General features: G+C 49.8%; 7 protein-coding genes across 7 annotated transcripts; 4 read left to right on the forward strand and 3 right to left on the reverse strand.

Annotated features, from left to right (window-relative positions):
* Positions 1-2: 2 nt before the first annotated feature.
* On the reverse strand, positions 3-1,446 carry N7519_011503 (OPT family oligopeptide transporter; the record flags this gene model as incomplete). Its single annotated transcript, XM_057298276.1, has 2 exons — positions 3-584; positions 640-1,446. 2 exons carry the CDS (start codon positions 1,444-1,446, stop codon positions 3-5), a joined length of 1,389 nt encoding a protein of 462 aa, XP_057146158.1.
* A 1,005-nt stretch (positions 1,447-2,451) lies between these two features.
* N7519_011504 (uncharacterized protein) lies at positions 2,452-3,966 on the forward strand (the record flags this gene model as incomplete). Its single annotated transcript, XM_057298277.1, has 2 exons — positions 2,452-3,894; positions 3,955-3,966. The coding sequence occupies 2 exons, from the start codon at positions 2,452-2,454 to the stop codon at positions 3,964-3,966; spliced, it is 1,455 nt and encodes a 484-aa protein (XP_057146159.1).
* A 364-nt stretch (positions 3,967-4,330) lies between these two features.
* Positions 4,331-5,030, forward strand: N7519_011505 (Acyl-CoA N-acyltransferase; the record flags this gene model as incomplete). Its single annotated transcript, XM_057298278.1, is given in 2 exon segments — positions 4,331-4,751; positions 4,768-5,030. 2 exon segments carry the CDS (start codon positions 4,331-4,333, stop codon positions 5,028-5,030), a joined length of 684 nt encoding a protein of 227 aa, XP_057146160.1.
* Positions 5,031-5,403: 373 nt separating this feature from the next.
* Positions 5,404-7,035, reverse strand: N7519_011506 (uncharacterized protein; the record flags this gene model as incomplete). Its single annotated transcript, XM_057298279.1, has 1 exon — positions 5,404-7,035. One exon carries the CDS (start codon positions 7,033-7,035, stop codon positions 5,404-5,406), a length of 1,632 nt encoding a protein of 543 aa, XP_057146161.1.
* Positions 7,036-7,773: 738 nt separating this feature from the next.
* Positions 7,774-8,941, reverse strand: N7519_011507 (uncharacterized protein; the record flags this gene model as incomplete). Its single annotated transcript, XM_057298280.1, has 4 exons — positions 7,774-7,910; positions 7,965-8,107; positions 8,156-8,540; positions 8,677-8,941. The coding sequence occupies 4 exons, from the start codon at positions 8,939-8,941 to the stop codon at positions 7,774-7,776; spliced, it is 930 nt and encodes a 309-aa protein (XP_057146162.1).
* A 1,186-nt stretch (positions 8,942-10,127) lies between these two features.
* N7519_011508 (uncharacterized protein) lies at positions 10,128-10,920 on the forward strand (the record flags this gene model as incomplete). The annotated part of the gene is made up of 2 exons (XM_057298281.1): positions 10,128-10,494; positions 10,559-10,920. 2 exons carry the CDS (start codon positions 10,128-10,130, stop codon positions 10,918-10,920), a joined length of 729 nt encoding a protein of 242 aa, XP_057146163.1.
* Positions 10,921-12,622: 1,702 nt separating this feature from the next.
* Positions 12,623-17,042, forward strand: N7519_011509 (putative jumonji family transcription factor; the record flags this gene model as incomplete). Its single annotated transcript, XM_057298282.1, has 4 exons — positions 12,623-12,976; positions 13,023-13,120; positions 13,180-15,144; positions 15,218-17,042. The coding sequence occupies 4 exons, from the start codon at positions 12,623-12,625 to the stop codon at positions 17,040-17,042; spliced, it is 4,242 nt and encodes a 1,413-aa protein (XP_057146164.1).
* Positions 17,043-18,044: the final 1,002 nt, after the last annotated feature.

Below are 18,044 nucleotides of genomic sequence, written 5' to 3' on the forward strand. Positions count from 1 at the left end.
AGTCAGGGAAGGAGAATCACAACCGTGCGAGTTGAGATGAGTTGAGATGGTGGTGCATCTTCCTCTTCCTCTTCCTCTTTGCTTATAGTCATAAGTCTGTGGTGGTCATCATCATCTTCGTGGGACGAAATACGAGGCTCTGACTCCAAAGCGGAGTAGTTGATATATGAGTGCTGAGAAGATTGCAGCCGAAGTGCAATCCACTGACCAGCGCCAGTGGATCGGAGGCGGGCTATCCATCCTGGAGAGCGATTCACGATGGGCTTTAACACCAGCCATCCAAGGCTAACAAGTGAGTCGGCAAGCATGATGGCTAGTGATATCCAGACAATCCATGCTTGGCTGCCACTTTCCCAGTTCTTAACCGGGCCGGGAGCCCAGCCGCGGGTCTTAGCCAGCGGTGATAGAACGCCCCACCCTAAGACTGCCCCGAAAAGCATATGCATGCACGTTGACGGGCCCATAATTATACCTTGACCAATATATGCGGGTGACGGGTTAAGGGTCCATAGCCATTTGTTCGCCATGTCCACGCCAAACAGAGGGATAGTACGGGCTAGAGGGACGAAGTAGGAGAAAAGGGTCTAATTTTGTTAGCATAGATAACTCAACGTCGAATTTGGAGGTATTCACATATACACCCGACACTGTAAATGATCCAATTAAGATGCGCATCTTTGAGCGCCAATCTTGCTCTTTGGAAGCTTGGTCTTCAGCATCGCCATCCTTCAAGAGGCCTGTGTCTTCTTGCGATTGTCCCGCTGCTTCGGCCTCCGTACTCAGAAGCCCTTCGCGTGAGCTGTCTGGTGCTATAACCTTCTCGTTTTTCCCAGAACCATGCAAAACCTTGAGCATCAACGCCGAGGCAGTACCACTGGGGAACCGCAACTTCTCTCGAACAATGACCTCTTTTCGTAGTGGGACCGCAAATACAACACCGAAGAGACAGACTCCCAGACTCCAAATAACCAACTTCCAGAAGCCAAGTTTCAAAGGACCTCCTTCGCCTTCTCCACCATCGCCTTTAGGCCCATCTTCACCAGGATTCATCAGGAACTCCAAAGCAGGGATGACGCCAACGAAACCGCATCCAAGGGGCATCGTTCCCACTGCACCAGCAACCGTTTGTATCAAGACATTCTCAACTGGTGTGAAGGGGAAGGACAAGTATTTGGATAGAACCTTGAAGACCGAAAAGCCAATCAAGGCCGAGGGCATGGCCATTGTGCTGATCCATCCTGTCTGCAGACCGAAGTAGGTATTGGAGAATGTAACAAGGGCACCGATAATAAGACCGACGAGAAGTGAGCGCGGAGTGAAGCTCTGAGGGGATGTGGCGGGAGCTTGGTGGTCTGGCGTCGGATCATCGATCGGATCTGTACGCGGCTGATCCAAGGATGACCTTTCCACAGTCCGGTGGCGCTGCTTGGAGGCATTTCTGTCCATACTGATGGTCTGGTAATTCATGAGACCGACCGATCAGTCATAGTGAGGTGAATGTCTGCCCAGGTGGGAAGTCCAACCTCGGGGGGATGCCGGATTGATAAGCGTCGCTGATTAATGGATTTCTCGATAAGATCACCTGACGTCACATCATTTCCAAAGTTCCAAGGTTATCCTCTTGGTATTTCCGTCATCCTATTGGACGAGATTTACATAATGGGAGGCTAGGAGCAGAACGAGAGCTGTCTCTGTATCCATTATTATGATCCAACTAATGCCACAAATCACTATTAGTAGATTCATGGGGACAAAGGAACAAAGGATCTCAAAGGGGCAGAGAGAGGTCTGACAAGCTGCATGTAAGCAATGCCTCGATGCGTAAACGTATCATTATATGGTATGTTAAGGACATGGAATCTGAGGAGCTCGAGAACGGACAAGTCGGGTTGTCGGTGTTTACTCCTTCAGTATGCAAGGTTAATCTACAAAGCAAAAAGCTGGGCGAACTTTTCTATGCTCAACAACCAAGGAAGAACATCGAGGTCTAATAATGCTGTATTCTATACATGCAGGTGAATTTCGAATGTTTTTCGTTATCGAATTATCTGAGCTACCTATATGTAGGCATGAAATACATAAGACCGAATGTAAGAATCAGTTTCAAGGTTAATTACAGGCAACGCTAGTAGCGGGATCTAAACCTAATTGGGATAAGGTCAGCGGGGTCTAAACCCAAACGGGAACTGTATCATTGCGTCGGCCTGATCCTTCCCAAGGTTGTAATCCGAAGGCCCTCCGTTCCTTCCTCGTTCCTTCCTCTTTCCTATTTCCTCATTTCCTCCCTCTTCCTCCTCTTCTTACCTTTCCCTTTCATCCTTCTTCTTTCCTTTCCTCTTTCTCCTTTGTCCTGTATCAGCTTGTGCTATTCTTTGACTGTGAGTGTACTTTGTTGGCGTCCGTTCCTCGGTTTCCATCAATTCAATTAATATCGTATTTCAAGTTCTCAAGATGGATGATCAAGTCAAGTCTTGCCGAAAGCATGGCAACGACCAGGTTGTCGACAAACCAAATTCTCGTGATGACTTCAAGCAAGCGCAAATCTCTGGGGGGTGGATCCCCGGCATGGACCCCAAAGTGGACTACGGAGGGGAATTCGAATTCGGCGGTTCACTCGGAACATTGGCGCTCATGATTGGTTTCCCGTTGCTGATGTGGTACATGTGGATCGGCGCAACCTACTATGATGGGAAGCTACCTCTGCCACAAAACGGAGAGTCCTGGATGGACTTCGGAAAGCATCTGTGTCACCTTGTCTACACCGGTGCGTTCCCACACTTCAGGGCGTGGCGCATCTACTGGACATTCTACATCTTCGAGGCAGCATGCTACATCCTCATGCCCGGCTTCACCTGCTACGGGAAGCCTCTTCGTCATCTGCAAGGCAAGAGGCTGAAGTATTATTGCTCGGCCTACTGTAGCTTGTACTTCACAATCTTTAACATGGTCTTTTTACACTACACTGGTCTGTTCCCCATTTACACTATCCTGGATGAGTTCGGTCCTCTGATGTCTGTGGCGATCCTTTCCGGGTTTCTCGTCAGCTTTTTCGCCTATTTCTCTGCATTTGCTCGTGGTGCCCAGCACCGCATCACCGGTTACCCGATCTATGATTTCTTCATGGGAGCTGAGCTGAACCCACGTTTGTTTGGGATCCTGGACTTTAAGATGTTCTATGAAGTCCGTATCCCATGGTTCATGCTCTTGGGTTTGAGCTGCGCGGCTGCCACTCGCCAATATGAACTCTACGGTTACGTATCTGGTGAAGTTTTGTTCCTTGTCATGGCACATTTCCTTTACGCCAACGCCTGCGCCAAGGCAGAACACCTCATCACCACAACATGGGACATGTACCAGGAGAAACTGGGCTTCTTGTTGATCTTCTGGAACATGGCTGGTGTTCCCATGTCTTACTGCCACTGCGTTCTCTACCTGGATAATCGCCACCCATCGTCATATGCGTGGAACAAAAATGCATTGATCGTATGGTCCGTGGCCTATCTTTGCGTCTACTGGGTCTGGGACACTGCAAATAGCCAGAAGAACGCCTTCCGCATGATGGAGCGAGGCAAAATGGTTGAGCGCAGCACCTTCCCCCAGCTTCCTTGGCGACATATCCACAACCCGAAGACACTCGTGACGGAGGATGGCGATATCCTTTTTGTTGATGGGTGGTACGGATTGGCTCGCAAGGTCCATTACAGTTGCGATATGTTTTTCGCTTTGTCGTGGGCACTGATCACCGGGTTCGACAGTCCACTTCCCTGGTTCTACCCTGTGTTCTTCGCGGTCATGATTGGCCACCGTGCTATGAGGGATATCAACAAGTGTAAAACCAAGTATGGGGCCACATGGGCGGAGTACGAGAAGCAGGTTCCGAGCCTCTTCATTCCGGTGAGTCCTTACTGCAACCTTTTTTTTTTTGTTTTTGAACCATATACTCACTCATAACAGTATGTGCTCTAACTTGAAGTTGCTCTGACTTGCGGGCCACCGTGATTGTGGTTGAGCCATTCATAGTCTATTGAAGCCCTTGTTTGCCTTCTGCAACAGCAAATTCTGTAGCATTACTTCGTATCTACAGATCAAAATGCCGAAGAAATCATCTATTGTTCCAGATTTTCTAGTCCAAAGAGACTTGTAAATCGCGCTGTCACCTCACCTAGAATAGAGATGGTTAGGGCTATTGTATAACCTCGGAGATGATCCTCGGGTTTCTGTGACTCATTAGCTCCGTCCATGCGGGTGTTCAACCCCACATTGGAAATTGCATAGCAATTGATTTCGCTTGGCCAATTTCAATTGCCTCGAACCAACTCCAGCTCCAAACATGGACCCCAAGATGGCCTTCCATATCAAGGTCTATGCATCATCAGATCTCCTCAATCAACCCTGGATCTCAGATCTCACACACATGGTGAACGCCAGCTATCGCGTCAGCCACACGGTCAAAATAAAGTTCACTACAACCAAGACGCGACTACACGCCGACTCCGATCTACCCAAGGAGCTCGGTGCAGACGGATTCACCGCGGTGGCACTTGTCGGAGATGGAAAACGTCAAAAGATCGAGGTGATCGGGACCGCAAGTATGAAGAAATGGAAAGACGACGGCCTTTGGATGCCTACCACCAAACACGGACATGATACAAACTCTGTCGAGAATGAAGATGCAGCCAATAATGGATCTGTTGATCAGATGCTTCATCGACATGCCCATGCCTGTCCCGGAAAACTACGAGCTAGCTGTTGTTGCTCTCCCGCCAGATCCAAAATACCGCGGCAGAGGTATTGCGGGACATCTTGTGACGGCGTGTGAAGAGCAGATTTTGCGTCGGCATCAGGCCAATGGAAAGGATTTGTCGTCTCCGTTACGGATTATGATTCGAGTTGCTAAAGAAGATACTGGTGCCTACTGGTTAAAACAGGGGTTCACTGTTGTTGGTAGCCAAAAGTGCCCTGCTGGCTTCTGGGGTTCGTTGGAGGAGTTTACTATGTGGGCTATGATGCGAGAGTTATCGACTGTATAGATGGTGGCTGAATGTCACATAATTCAGAAAGATGTTATCTATTTCTATGTATATTTATGTGTTTTTCTCTCCATGGTGTTTTTAATATTCTCTACGGTTTGTGGGCACAGTTGTGATAACTGGACATCGTATTGCAAAATATCTTGTCTAATCTTACAGCTTTCAGTTCCGAAAGGACTTTTCTTTACTATCCCATTACCACGGCGCTCAATCTTGCTTGAGGTGATACTTTTTCAAGGTAAAAGGGCTCGGGGGCGGGCCGTAGACCTCAGCAAGGAGGCACGGGCTTTGAGCTGGATCTCCCGGTTTGATCATGAACTCCACAACGTGCAGCCCTATCCCGGATTGCATCATCTCATCGTGGGTGATGATATCAAAGTCGCTCCATGTTCTGGCTATGGTGACGGAGACTGGGTAAGATGTGGTCTGGGGGGGCTCCAAAGAAAGAAACAGACTCTGAATATTGCCAGGGATCAGAATCTTGTCGTTGGTATTCCATTTTGTGCATTAGACTTTCAATGATGGGTGCTCCTTCATTAATGACGAACATGATGAGATTGAGCCGCTTATCGATAATGGCTCTCAAGTCATTTTGAGCCTTTTGCAAACCCTCAGCTCCTGTAAAGAGGACTGTTCGTCCGCGTGAAAAGAGGTAGTTTGTCTTGGCAAGATCTTGTTGAGCCAGAGCAACACCCAAGGTGGTAGCAAGCATGTGTCCGGGGAACTTCCGAGCACCAGGGTTGATCAAGATTGTATCCCGCGGCAAAACAAAACAGCGTGCTCCATCCTGGGCTTCGGGGGTTTCGGTCAAGATAATGTCGCCTGGACGGAAGAAAAGGGACATCCGTCGCCAAAATGTGCAATAAATGTCATGTTGAAGGAGTGACTGCTGTTTCTGAGTTGGAAGCATATCAATGCTGTCGCGGAAATTGGGTAAAGTTGGGTAGGGCGAGAGGTCACGGACTTTCCTCTCACTCAGGCAGTTTAGAATCTGCTGGAGCACAGGTCTAGAAAAGAGCTCGTATTTCTGGTCTCCGATGACAACAGAATTTCTGTTGAACGTGACGGTTTGTGCTGTCTTCGCCTCGAACAGGGCAGTCGCAGCCCACTCAGTGGTATTCAGTGGTCCAATCAGGAGGATTAGGTCGGAAGATCTGAAATATGAACCGTACATATCGAAATCCGAGATATCCCCATGGAAGTTTTTAAGTGTCTCATCTACAACACCTCTGCTGAACTGGGTCGCAGCGGTTGGAAATCTAGTCGTCTTCGCCAGCTGGTTCGCTTCCTTAATAAGACCACAAGATGGAACACCCGCATCCACGAGGATCAGGGGTCGTTGTGCGTGTCTAATTTTGTTCATGATGCTGGCCACTACCGTGTTTTCCATCTCAGTATCGTGAGGCGGAGTTGTGAAGTCCAAGCGCTGAACGAGTCCCTTAGCTGGTACCATACAGTTGACCAAGTCTTCCGGCAATTCAATGTAAACAGGCAGAGATTGCATGATACATCCTCGAATGGCAGTATCAATCTGGGCAGTCGCCTCACCAGGGTCAACAAGAAACTCCTGCGTGATGGTGATCTTCTCGAAGCAGTCAGCGAGTATTTGGAAATTATCAAGCAGTCGCGGGATATCAGGCTGCGCGTCGAAAAATGAATGGTGGAATTTGGAAGCCTGAGCTTGTGCCTTGCGTTGAGGCGTCCCAATGACAAGCACAACTGGGATCCTATTTTGGTACGAGGCAGCGATTGCCGTTGAGAGCGACGATAGCATAATATTCTCGAACGAAGATATCAGGGCGGCGATACCCTTGACTCGTGCATATCCATCTGCGACAAGCCCAGCACTAAGATCGCGACGGTGTGCGACCCATTCAAGCCCTGCATCAGTGGCTTCTCTCAGTACTGCGAGGTTGTGATTTCCAGGGACGCCATGCACGGTGTGCAGGCCAACTTGATGAAGGCGCTTGAAAAGATAACCTGCGAGCGTGATATCGTCGGACATGATCAATATCCTCGAGGTTTTGGGCCGTTGAAAGGGGTGGGTTGTCGGAGACGAGCAGAAGCGAGGACGGTAAACGAAGAAGTTACTCTTCGGGACCTAGGAGGGAGGTTTGACGATAAAACTGCCTGGTACACGAGGTGTTGGTCAAATTTGCTAGTTATCAATACCAGAGAAATGGAGTGACGATAACAGACGATTGGGGTTGCCTGGGAAGCAATGGGCAAGTGGGAAGAGGAGTTACTGAGGCCGGCAAGAAGGATGATTTGGAGCAGAGACCAGCTTTGAGATTAGAAAACTCGATCATGCTCTATTCTGACTTGATGGGGGGATAAGTGTAGGCAATCAGCCAAAACTAACTTGAGAGTACAACAGACTGCCGATGCTTCGTCCTCATTTACTGTGTATGGTCGTTTTGCTTTCGATTATACCTTTATTCGACTTTGCCATGTTTCTTGATGTTTTGATTTATCCTCCGGAGTTGCTTTCCTCTATACAATTTGGACGTTTCGTTTCCCACCATCCTAATGAACCTCAGATGGTATATGACGGGTACTATTTCATGCTCGAGTGTTCCTTTTGATATTTGCATGCGGGAAAGTATAAAATATTGGAGGTTCAACAAGCTCAGCAAGTTTCTCATGAATCTCGGATCACAGATCTATAGTTTATAGTGTGGTGAATGCCAAGATATACAGGCATGTACATGTTTGGATGAATACATTAAGTATAGGCTCCTATCTACTCCATCTGCGAACTGCGTTCCAATTCAGGCAACGCCCATTTAACCATCCAGTCTGACTGTAGGACCTCCTGGATTGTTGGCCGTTCTTCAGGCCGGAATGCAAACATTCGCCGCATCAAATCAATAATAGCAGCTGCTTCGTCCCTGTCAAACTCGCATCCACGCTTTCGTCGATACTTCTACACACCTTCTTCAAAGACCTCTTCAATTCCGGGCCATACGTAGCGGCCCTCTTTTGGGCGTCCATCATCGTCAAAAAAATTGGCCTCGCTCCCGCCAGTGTCCACCAACTCGGTGGCATAGGACCCAGCACATCGATATTTTGGGATACTAGCTCATCTGCGGAGGCAAAGTCGGTGCTGAAAATTGCCTTCATACCAAGAATCTCCCAGATTATTGTTGCCAAGCTCCATATGTCTGCTGAATATAGAGAGAGGGGCCTGGGGTCCAAATCGAGCTTCTGGCGCTCGCATTGCTAAAGGTGTGTGGCAGTCTTCCCCACGGCGAGTTTCCAGGTCCGGGGCAAATGTCTCACCAAAGTCACTCAGAAGTAGGTGTGTGTCAGATAGTAAGAATTCTTCTGCATCTTTCCCAAGGCAAAGTGGTATCACTGCCTTCGCTGGGACATTTGGTGGAAGGGGCTTCCCATCACGTTCCTTAACGAAGACTGTCTCAGGCTCGTCATACTCTTCATATAGCTGCTCAACCGAAAGGTGATCAAAATTTGATGGAAGTTTGACTAGGACATTGCGAAGGTGGATATCTGATTAAAAGTTAGCTAAGTAGGATGAACCATTTCACCAAGAAGCTCCATCACTCATCTCCATGAACATAGCCCCGTGAATGCATATAAGCAATGGCCAGCGCGAGGCCGCCTGATAGCGCCCGCGTAACTTCACGAGGGAAGAGACGACTAAAAGACACTTCGCGAAGATTGCATCGCGCGGGTGTCATGGTGTAGCATAGATGTGTTCCATTGGGGCCATTCAGCTCAAATTCATCTAGTGGGGTGGGGATAGCATCATGTCCTGGATCTGCGAGAGCTCGGAGAATATTGGTCTCGTGCAGAGCGGAATCTGCTATACCGACTTTAACAGCGACATAGCGATGCAGGCAATTATCCAGGGCTAGCCAAACAGTTGAATAACCTCCAAATCCAAGCATGTCAACGATACGGTATCGCCCGTGAAGCACATCGTCTATTATAATAGGATGATAGCCTCCTGGTTTATACTTTTCAAGTGACTCTGCTCCGTCAACCCAGTTGTATTCAAGACGATGGGCTCGCGTATCTCCTTCGCCATGCAACGTGACTGTTGAATAAGGGCAGCGCTCGATTGCGCGAGGCAAAATTCAGGCTTCCAAGGGGGGTATATGGGCCGCAAGCGCCATAGCGAAGTAGCTAATTGGAAGGCACTCGGCCATGGAAATAACGCATTATTCAGAGGGAATCCCTTGGGGCAGCGCGTCATGATAAGTAGTGGTTGATGCCAACGAGAAACTTGAGCGTAGGAAAGTCGGAGTGAAATCGCTATGCTAACAATGGTCTACCATTAGAATTAATCAAATGTCAACTACTCCATATCACCGAAGAAAGGCTCTGAGACTAGAACATGTCCTTGAGTGCCATCCCTACATCAGCCTTCAAGGGCGACCTTCGGGCCTGGCCCCGGCCGGGGCGCACCTAGACACCATGAGTAATCACGGTATCACGTGGGTCCACTAGTTGTTGGCCTCGGCTCCCAACAAAAGGGGAATTCACGATGGTCGTCATCTGTGATCGGCAGGCTCGGCTTTGGGGAACTCATCAATTCAGGTGAACTTGGGTCCACATTCATTCCTTATGATACATCTGTCCCTCTTTAAATGCGTTTTGCTCAAGTCTCCCTGACTCCAACAGTTCTTATCTCCCGAGACATCTATAGATGAGCCGGAGCATATCCTAGTCAAGCCTTGTCGAGTGTACCTGTATCAAACCATCGGATCTTCTCTTCTCTGTTGATTTACCTGTGACTCCATACCTGGGGTTTAATTATGGAGAATACACGCGAAATACTAGCAGGCGTAACGTCGCTCGCCTCATGGAGAAACCTGGCCTTGCTTCTGGCAGTGATTAACTTAAAAAATCTCCCATTTGTCTGGCATGTAAGCTTTCCTTTGCCCCTTTTTCGGCCGTCAGAATTGACTTCCTCTCCACGACACGTTACACTACTGACCGAGTCAACAGTTCCGCCTGTTGTATCACTTCGTAGGAAATCTGCGTTTGAAACCCAGTGCGCCACTTCTCCCAAAGGGGAGGCTTATCCTGGACTCCCGAGGCAAACCAACACATCCCATCTTTGTGCCATGCATGGTCACATCTCGCACACCGTTGCTAGAGACCGATTACAATCTGCACAAATCAAACAGCACTTACTTTACGGATCTGGATGTTTCGCGTACAGCGCTCGTGAGCCGAATTTACAGTCCTGGAGTCGGCAATGTGAGCAAGGAGCTAGACCAGGAGTTCCTAGCCGCAAGCAAGAAAGAGGGAAAGCCGGCGCCAAGGCGCAAGCCAGTCCTGATCGTGCTCGGATCTGTCTACTGCACATTCAAGCGCGAAATCAAACCATTCGAACTATATGAGATGCACTCTAAGGTGATCTCTTGGGATGCAAAGTGGATGTACATCCTGACCTGCTTCATGCGACCTGCACGCCGCAGTGGCGGCGAAAAAGGTAGTCCTTGCTGTGGCCGTTAGCAAGTACGTGGTTAAAAAGGGTCGGCTTACTGTTCCCCCAGAGCGGCTTCTGCGCGCTAGCGGGTTCCTCCCCACGCCGCCCCCAGAGAGTGAAGCCAAGACCGCACTAGCCGATGCGGAGTTCTCAGCCGAGACTTCCGACGTTGGAACTCCTGGTAATGGTGAAGGTATCACGGCCATGGGAGGCGTGGATGAAACACTGGTTCGGGAGGTATTGAAGATAAACGATGACCAGATTCCTAGCCAGGAGACACTGGATAAGCAGCAGAAGGAGAATACTGATTCGTGGGATGTTGAAGAGTGGACCTGGGAGCGCATCGAACAGGAACGTCTGCGGGGACTGGAGGTTGTCGATGGATATACTAATTTGGATACCAAGCTGTTCGATGAATGGGTGCAATAGATGAGTGGATAGGTGATCATACAGAGGGTGATCCAAGCGCCTTGATGATCTCAATGTTCTAACTAATATTAGATTTTGGAAATCCAAAACAACGGGCCCTTTATACATCCACAGATCTACAATTTAATTTCCAAAGAAAGACCGACATGGTCCACTCTGATCTAATTTCCATTACATGTACAACAACCTGCAATCAATGTATGTTCAGGTTGTATATTGTGTACTTCTAAATATAAGCTATATCTCACCTGGCTGTAGGCAGACAATGCACCCTTACTTATCTACACACGCACGATGTACATATCCCAACCGAAAGCGCAGAGCCTCATCTGACCCGGACCTTTATTTATCCGGGGTAATATACTGAAACTGATGATCCAAAGAGCGTAAGACGAATGATAATGCCACAAGATATCACGGAGAGACTAATGAAAGTTTATACCAGCCCTGGAGGTCTGGCTTCATTAATATGGAGAGAAGTGTTCTCGAGACCAAGTGATGGATATATAGAAATCGCATGGTTAGAGTCCAATTCAAGGTTTATAGCTTGGAATTAATAGAAGATACAACAGTAACCAGAACTTATCTTGGACTTGTGCTGTAGAATGCGAATACCGGGTTTAATTGAAAACACATGCAGTTAGTCTGAATGTTGATCACTGATCTCATCAAGGGAGAAAACAGAGGTCGGCTCCGATGGTATCCGAGATTGGCTGATGTCCTGTGACAATACCTGACAAATATTTGTATGGTTGAGTGCGCAAATAACGGTAAAGTAACACGTAAGTGACAGAAGGATTACATAATTTTAATTACATACTTATCATGTGACCCAACCCAAAAGCTTCAAGGTGCTTTGACCAAGCTCTATCTTAACCATCGGGATACCACCTTTGCTCCTTTTCATTTCCTTGGATTCGCAGGCGTCGACTGCCATTCCAGTGATTTGGTGAGTTTGAATTTGCTTGCAATCAACTTTCCCCCCTGAGACCTGGCAATCCTTTTACCCGTCCGAGGCCGGATACGGTACAAATCATTTCGCGGCTCCTTAGGCGCCCAGGCCAAAGTCCTCCACTTTGCTCTCTGATCGGACGATTCCCACCCTTCCCATCTTAGCACTCTGATTTGTCCAATTTCAAGCCCATCATTCCTCACCCTGTGCCCACCTGCCCCTGCCTCTCCTTTCAGTATCAGCCCATCGTGCACTCCACCTTCGAGCGTCACAGGCACCTGCATGATTGGTCTATTTCTGGTACTGCTGCACTCCTACCTTTTCCATGGAGAACCTAGCGCTGCTTTTGCTTTAAGGGTTTCCTCTGACTACACCTGCACCTACCGGTCTCTGTCATCTTTTGCCTGATAAATTCTTGTTTTCCACAGGTGACTTGACTAAGACATCTCGCGTTTCCGTTCAGTTTAGGCAAAAACAATCATCCGAAAAGCTTATCGCAATCGTTTCAACTACCTCCGCTGTACTCCGTACACTCCTTAAGTGTACCAACAACCTTCATACACCAATACTGGTGCCCTCTGACCTCAACCTTATCCCACTTCCTTCCGCTCGGTCGCAGCGCTTGCTTCCAATTTCCCCGACCGCTGGGAAATACTCCCTTCTCGCCGTCGATCAGCGGTCGCACTATCCGACGACGGCAACTACCATCCGATCAACCGTTTCCCCAACCTTCCTCTGTTGCCCTCGATAATGGCGACAGCACTCGATCAGTCGCAGCGCGACTCGCTCGGAGGCGAACCTGTCGTCGAATCCGTCTCTATCACTCCGCCGCACAGTGCCAACGGCAAGAAGGAAGCGCCCGAAGGCGTGCCCTCCGAGTTATCTGACCTCGAGCTTGACCATCAATCTGCCCCGGCACCCGATACAATCAAGATCAAGCAGGAGGAAGTGGAGGAGAAGGCCGAGGAAGTTGAAGAGATTGAACCCGATCATTACTATGGCGGCGGCAAGATCCCTGTCTTCAAGCCGGTGAGTACAATGCAAATTCCTCGGCTGCCCGATGGCCCGGCGTTCGAGATTTCGCCTGCTACGGCAGACTGGGCAGTAAAGCCTACACCTTTTAGAGTCAGGCTGACTGGTATGGTTTTAGACAATGGACCAATTCCGAGACTTCCAGGGCTTCATCAACAAAATCGATAAATATGGAATGCAGGCAGGCATCGTGAAAGTTGTTCCTCCGAAAGAATGGTGAGTTGATCAATTTCTGACCAATCCGGATCACTGTGCTCATGACGTTGTTCTTGAAGGTCCGAGTCTCTTCCACCGCTGGACGAGGCAGTAAAGAAAATTCGGGTGAAGAACCCCATCATGCAAGAGTTCCACGGATCCCACGGCACATACACTCAAGCCAACATCGAACGTCAACGCTCGTACAATCTTCCTCAGTGGAAGGGTCTATGTGAAGAAAGCAGCCACCAACCCCCCGCTCGCCGAGGAGAGAGACGCCGAAACCAAGAACGCGTTAACCGTGCCGCCCCAACACCACGACCCCCGTCTGCCCGGCCCGAGGGTCAGAAGCGCCGGCCTGGCCGTCCACCTAAGCGGGCAAATCAGGTCAAGGTCAAAGAGGAGCCCCCTGCAGATGACACTGAAAAGTCCAGACTGGAGGGTCCTCCGACGCCTGTATCACCCGAGACCAATCCCGTGCAGCCTAAGACCGAAGACTTGAGTGAAGGCGAGTCCCTACCTACCACAAAGCCAAAGGGACGACAGCCCAAGTCCGTGACCTCACGCCGAAAGAACAACCGAGGCGATGCTATGGATCAAGTCGACGAGGAGGCATACACAGGATTTGATTACCGGATCCACGATCACGAAGAATACACTGCAGAAAGATGTGAGGAGCTTGAGACTAATTACTGGAAGTCGCTCATGTACAACAACCCGATGTACGGAGCCGACATGCCCGGTTCACTCTTCGAAGATTCTACAGAAACCTGGAATGTCGCCAAATTGCCTAATCTGCTCGACGTTCTAGGGCAGAAAGTTCCCGGAGTCAACACCGCTTATCTCTACATGGGCATGTGGAAGGCTACCTTTGCTTGGCATCTTGAGGATGTAGACCTGTACAGCATCAACTACATCCACTTCGGTGCCCCCAAGCAGTGGTACAGCATCTCCCAAGAAGATGCACCTCGCTTTGAACAGGCCATGCGCAGCATCTGGTCGAGCGATGCGAAGAACTGCGATCAATTCCTTCGGCACAAAACCTATCTCGTCTCGCCCAGCCTTCTCAAATCACAATACGGGATCACCGTTAACCGATTGGTTCATTACGAAGGGGAGTTTGTCATTACATTCCCTTATGGATACCACTCTGGATATAACATCGGATACAATTGCGCCGAGTCAGTCAACTTCGCGACCGAGCAATGGTTAGACTATGCTCGTATCGCTAAAAAGTGCAACTGCGAAGCGGACAGTGTCTGGATCGATGTGGACGAGATTGAACGCAAGCTACGTGGCGAGAGCACACCTGACTACTATGGTGGATTCGAAAGCGAATTCGATGGATTCGAAGGTGCTTCAGATCTTCTTACACCACCACGTAGTGTGCCTGAGAAGTCATCCACTCGTGGCCGAAAGCGGAAGAATCCGGATGACGGGCCGAACACCAAACGACCCAAACTCCACCCAGAAGGGCCACGGAAGCTCCCGTGTTTGCTGTGCCCTAACAATCTGGACTATGAGGATCTTCTTCCGACTGAAGATGGTAAAGGGCATGCACATAGACGGTGTGCCGCATTCATTGAAGAGACCACAATTCTCCGTGACGCGTCTGGTACGGAAGTTGTGTGTGACATTGACAAGATCCCCAAGGCTCGCCTGGGCCTCAAATGTCTCTTTTGCCGCGAAGTCCGCGGTGCCTGCTTCCAGTGTAACTTCGGAAAATGCACACGCGCTTATCATGCAACGTGTGCTCTTTTGGCAGGTGTTCAAGTTGAACACGGTGCGATTGCTGTGATTGCCGATGATGGTACTCAATACTCAGTTCCGAGTGTGGATTTGAAATGCAAATTCCATCGTCAGAAGCGGCCCAATGGAGTCCTGGGTGAATCGTCCGATGTGGATCGTCGGGTAATCGAATCGGCTCGTCGTTTGGTGCAAGGGAATTTGATTCAATTCCAAGCCGACAAGGAGATTAATGGCGCCATTGTTCTTGAAAATCGGCCCTCGGAGCGGAGTCTTTTGCTCAAGGTGCTCCCAAGAGGGTAAGTTGTTTTTTTTTTTTTAAAAAAAAAAAACCCCCTATTTTTTATTCCCCTCCCACTAACAAATCTACAGAGATGTGATTGAAATGCCTTATCGCTGGATGCTCGTTGTTCGCAAGAGCAATTTCACACCCCTCGCACTAGGAATCCAACCCCTCCCAGCCCACCTAGCGCGAAAACCCGAACAGCGAAAAGAGTTAGAATCAGCGGTACCGGCGGCAGGGAGTGCATTCGGCGATTCACGATCTCCCTATCAGTGGGCCGAATTCGAAACAGTGGATGGAACTAGGAACCAATTCGCCCCACTCAGTACGGTCAACCTTCAGGGTGAGCAGATGTGGTATTATTTGGGCATGCAGTCCACCGAAAGTAGGGCACAGTATACGCACAACCCTAGCGTGTCCATCCACAACCCTCGGGCCAATTTCCTGGACAGCGTCAAGTCGCTTGGCATGGGTGTCAGCGCTCGTGCATCGAAGATCTCACCCCACCACTTTCATTATGCTGCCACCGCCCCTGCCCCTCCCTACCAGCGAAACCTGAACCAGCCAAATCAGCAGAACCAGCAAAATATTTACTCTCACCCGAATGTCAACACCCCTCACCTACAATCCCGACCGCCCTCTTCTGCCTTGCACCTCGCCCCTCCCCCTCCTTCTGTCCCTGTTGCCGGTGCTGCTGCTGGTGCTCCTGCGATGCCGTCGGCCTTTCGAACCCTACCCAATCAGTCTGCCCGTCATGCCCCCTATCCTTCGGTCGTCAAGTCGCACGCTCAGCAGCAGCATCACCTCCCATCCACCAATACTTTTGCCAATGTCCGAGAACTCATTGCTCGCCGCCGGCTAGCACAGATTACCGACCATGCCAATGTTTTTGCCGGATACACTATCGTCAGCCCCGAATTGGTGGTAGAGACCCTGTTGGGTCCGATGGGCTCAATACCACCCGCCAATGGCCTCGAGAAGCTGGAGCTAGCCATGGCTCAGCAACGGGTTCAGCCTCGGGCTGCGGATGGGACCTTGCTGCCGCCTCAGACTCTGAACATGCGGTCGGAGGAGGTCACTCGGCTCCTTCAAATGCTCCGGTTCTCGCTGGTCAGCCACCGGGAGCGACTGGATGTAATTCAGAAGAAGGAGTCGGAGGGTATCAAGCAGGAGACGGTTGATCGAGGTAGCGTGGCCGCTGCCAAGATGCCTGGGAAATATGCCTACCTTGATCAGCAGCGGTCGCTGGCACCCAATGTCTATCAGTCTCCCTACAACATGCCGTCAGGCCTCTCTGAATATGCCAAGACTACCTACGGTTTGGTTCCTGCGGCAGATGACCCGCCCAAGCCATCACTGGCGAACGATTACTTCAACAGTCTTTCACAGGAGCATCAAGAAAAAATACTGAAGACCTGTGGTAGCTTCGTGCAGCGTGCAATTGAGCGGTCGGCTAGTCACAGCCGGCAAAGTTCATCCTCAAATCTCCGGCTGTCGGCGGCTCTCGCAAAGCAAACGGAAAATCCGACGATTGACATCACCCCGGTGGAGGATCCTCCCCTTCTCTCTGGTCTAGATATGCCGCTCCACGCAGATTCTCCATGCTCCAGTTTCGGTCGGTCGCATCTACGATTCCAGTCGCCAAATGAGTTCCCCATCCATGGCCCAGACCCTCATCCCGACCATCACGATTTGTTCGGAGATCAGCAAGCGAATACCCGCTTCTGGCAGAACGGGCCGTGGGTTGGCGGGGATGGCAACACTCCCAATGACGAGAACCGACCATTCTTCGGACCACATCTCTTCGGACCACACGACCGACTCAAACATGACTATGCATCCTCCGACATCTCCCTGGGCAAGGGCCTGGATCCTTGCACTCCGTCGATATGGCAGGCTTTGGGCCCGACATGAATGATGACCTTGGACTAAGTCCATAGATGTTGGTCTCGTCACTGGCCTCGTCACCTTTCTGACCTTTCTAACTCGCGTTTGCCTCTGCGACTGTACTTGCATCTCATGTAACGACTTCACCGGACTGACGACACTGCATGAATGGGCGTTTTCTTGATTTTTCATCCGACCTCGATTGACGATCGTTCCATCACCACGGTCATGTTTCTTTTACGATTTGGAGTTGGCACTAGCTGGCTGGTCACGACTCAGCGCATTTTCATTTCTTTTCGATCATTATTTTCCTTTCAAGGCGCGACTTCTCGGAAAAGGCGGCCCGACTGACCTACTTGACTACTTGCATGGTCATATAGACGGAGTTCAACTTGCACGGTTCCTTTGCGGCCAAAAAAAATCCAGCCTTTTCCCGTCACCATCTTTCTCTCTCGCCCCTTTCAACACTAGGGCCTACTTTCGCCCATACTCTTCCCCCCTCCCCCACCCCCACTGATCTCCCCCCTTTGTTCTATTAGATATCTCATCAAACAAGAAAAAAATTCCTTTTCTTCACCCCAGCGAGATCACTGGATGACATTTGTGCTTTACCCCTTTGATACCCCCCTTTACCCTGCCCTACAACTTCCGAAGGAAGGGTGTGGATCTGGATTTCACCTTTGATCTAATCCCCCCCCTTCCCTGTTGATATATCCATCCTGGCGCTCATCGATTGCTCAGTCTCCCTGGATCATCGGTGGAGTCTTCGCAGCATGTTCCTGATGTGGCAGCCGTCACCTCGCGTGACCTTGATGTATGTGTGCAATGAATCATTCAAATATTATTTTCGAGTGTAGACTGTATTTGAATAGCCTGAGTAGGTTTCTCGTGTTCCTAGGTATTCTCCTTCCCTCTTCAGCCAAATCTGTTGGATTTCAAGTGTCCACTCACCCCACAGCACCAACTTGTAACCTCATCCCAGCCCCCGCATTATAAACTTAGCTTTCCTCGTAGATTGGTAGGCCATAT

Source organism: Penicillium mononematosum (assembly GCF_028829835.1).
Source record: "Penicillium mononematosum strain IBT 11891 chromosome Unknown utg000005l:1.0-9366267.0:1.0-9372171.0, whole genome shotgun sequence".
Taxonomy (NCBI): domain Eukaryota; kingdom Fungi; phylum Ascomycota; class Eurotiomycetes; order Eurotiales; family Aspergillaceae; genus Penicillium; species Penicillium mononematosum.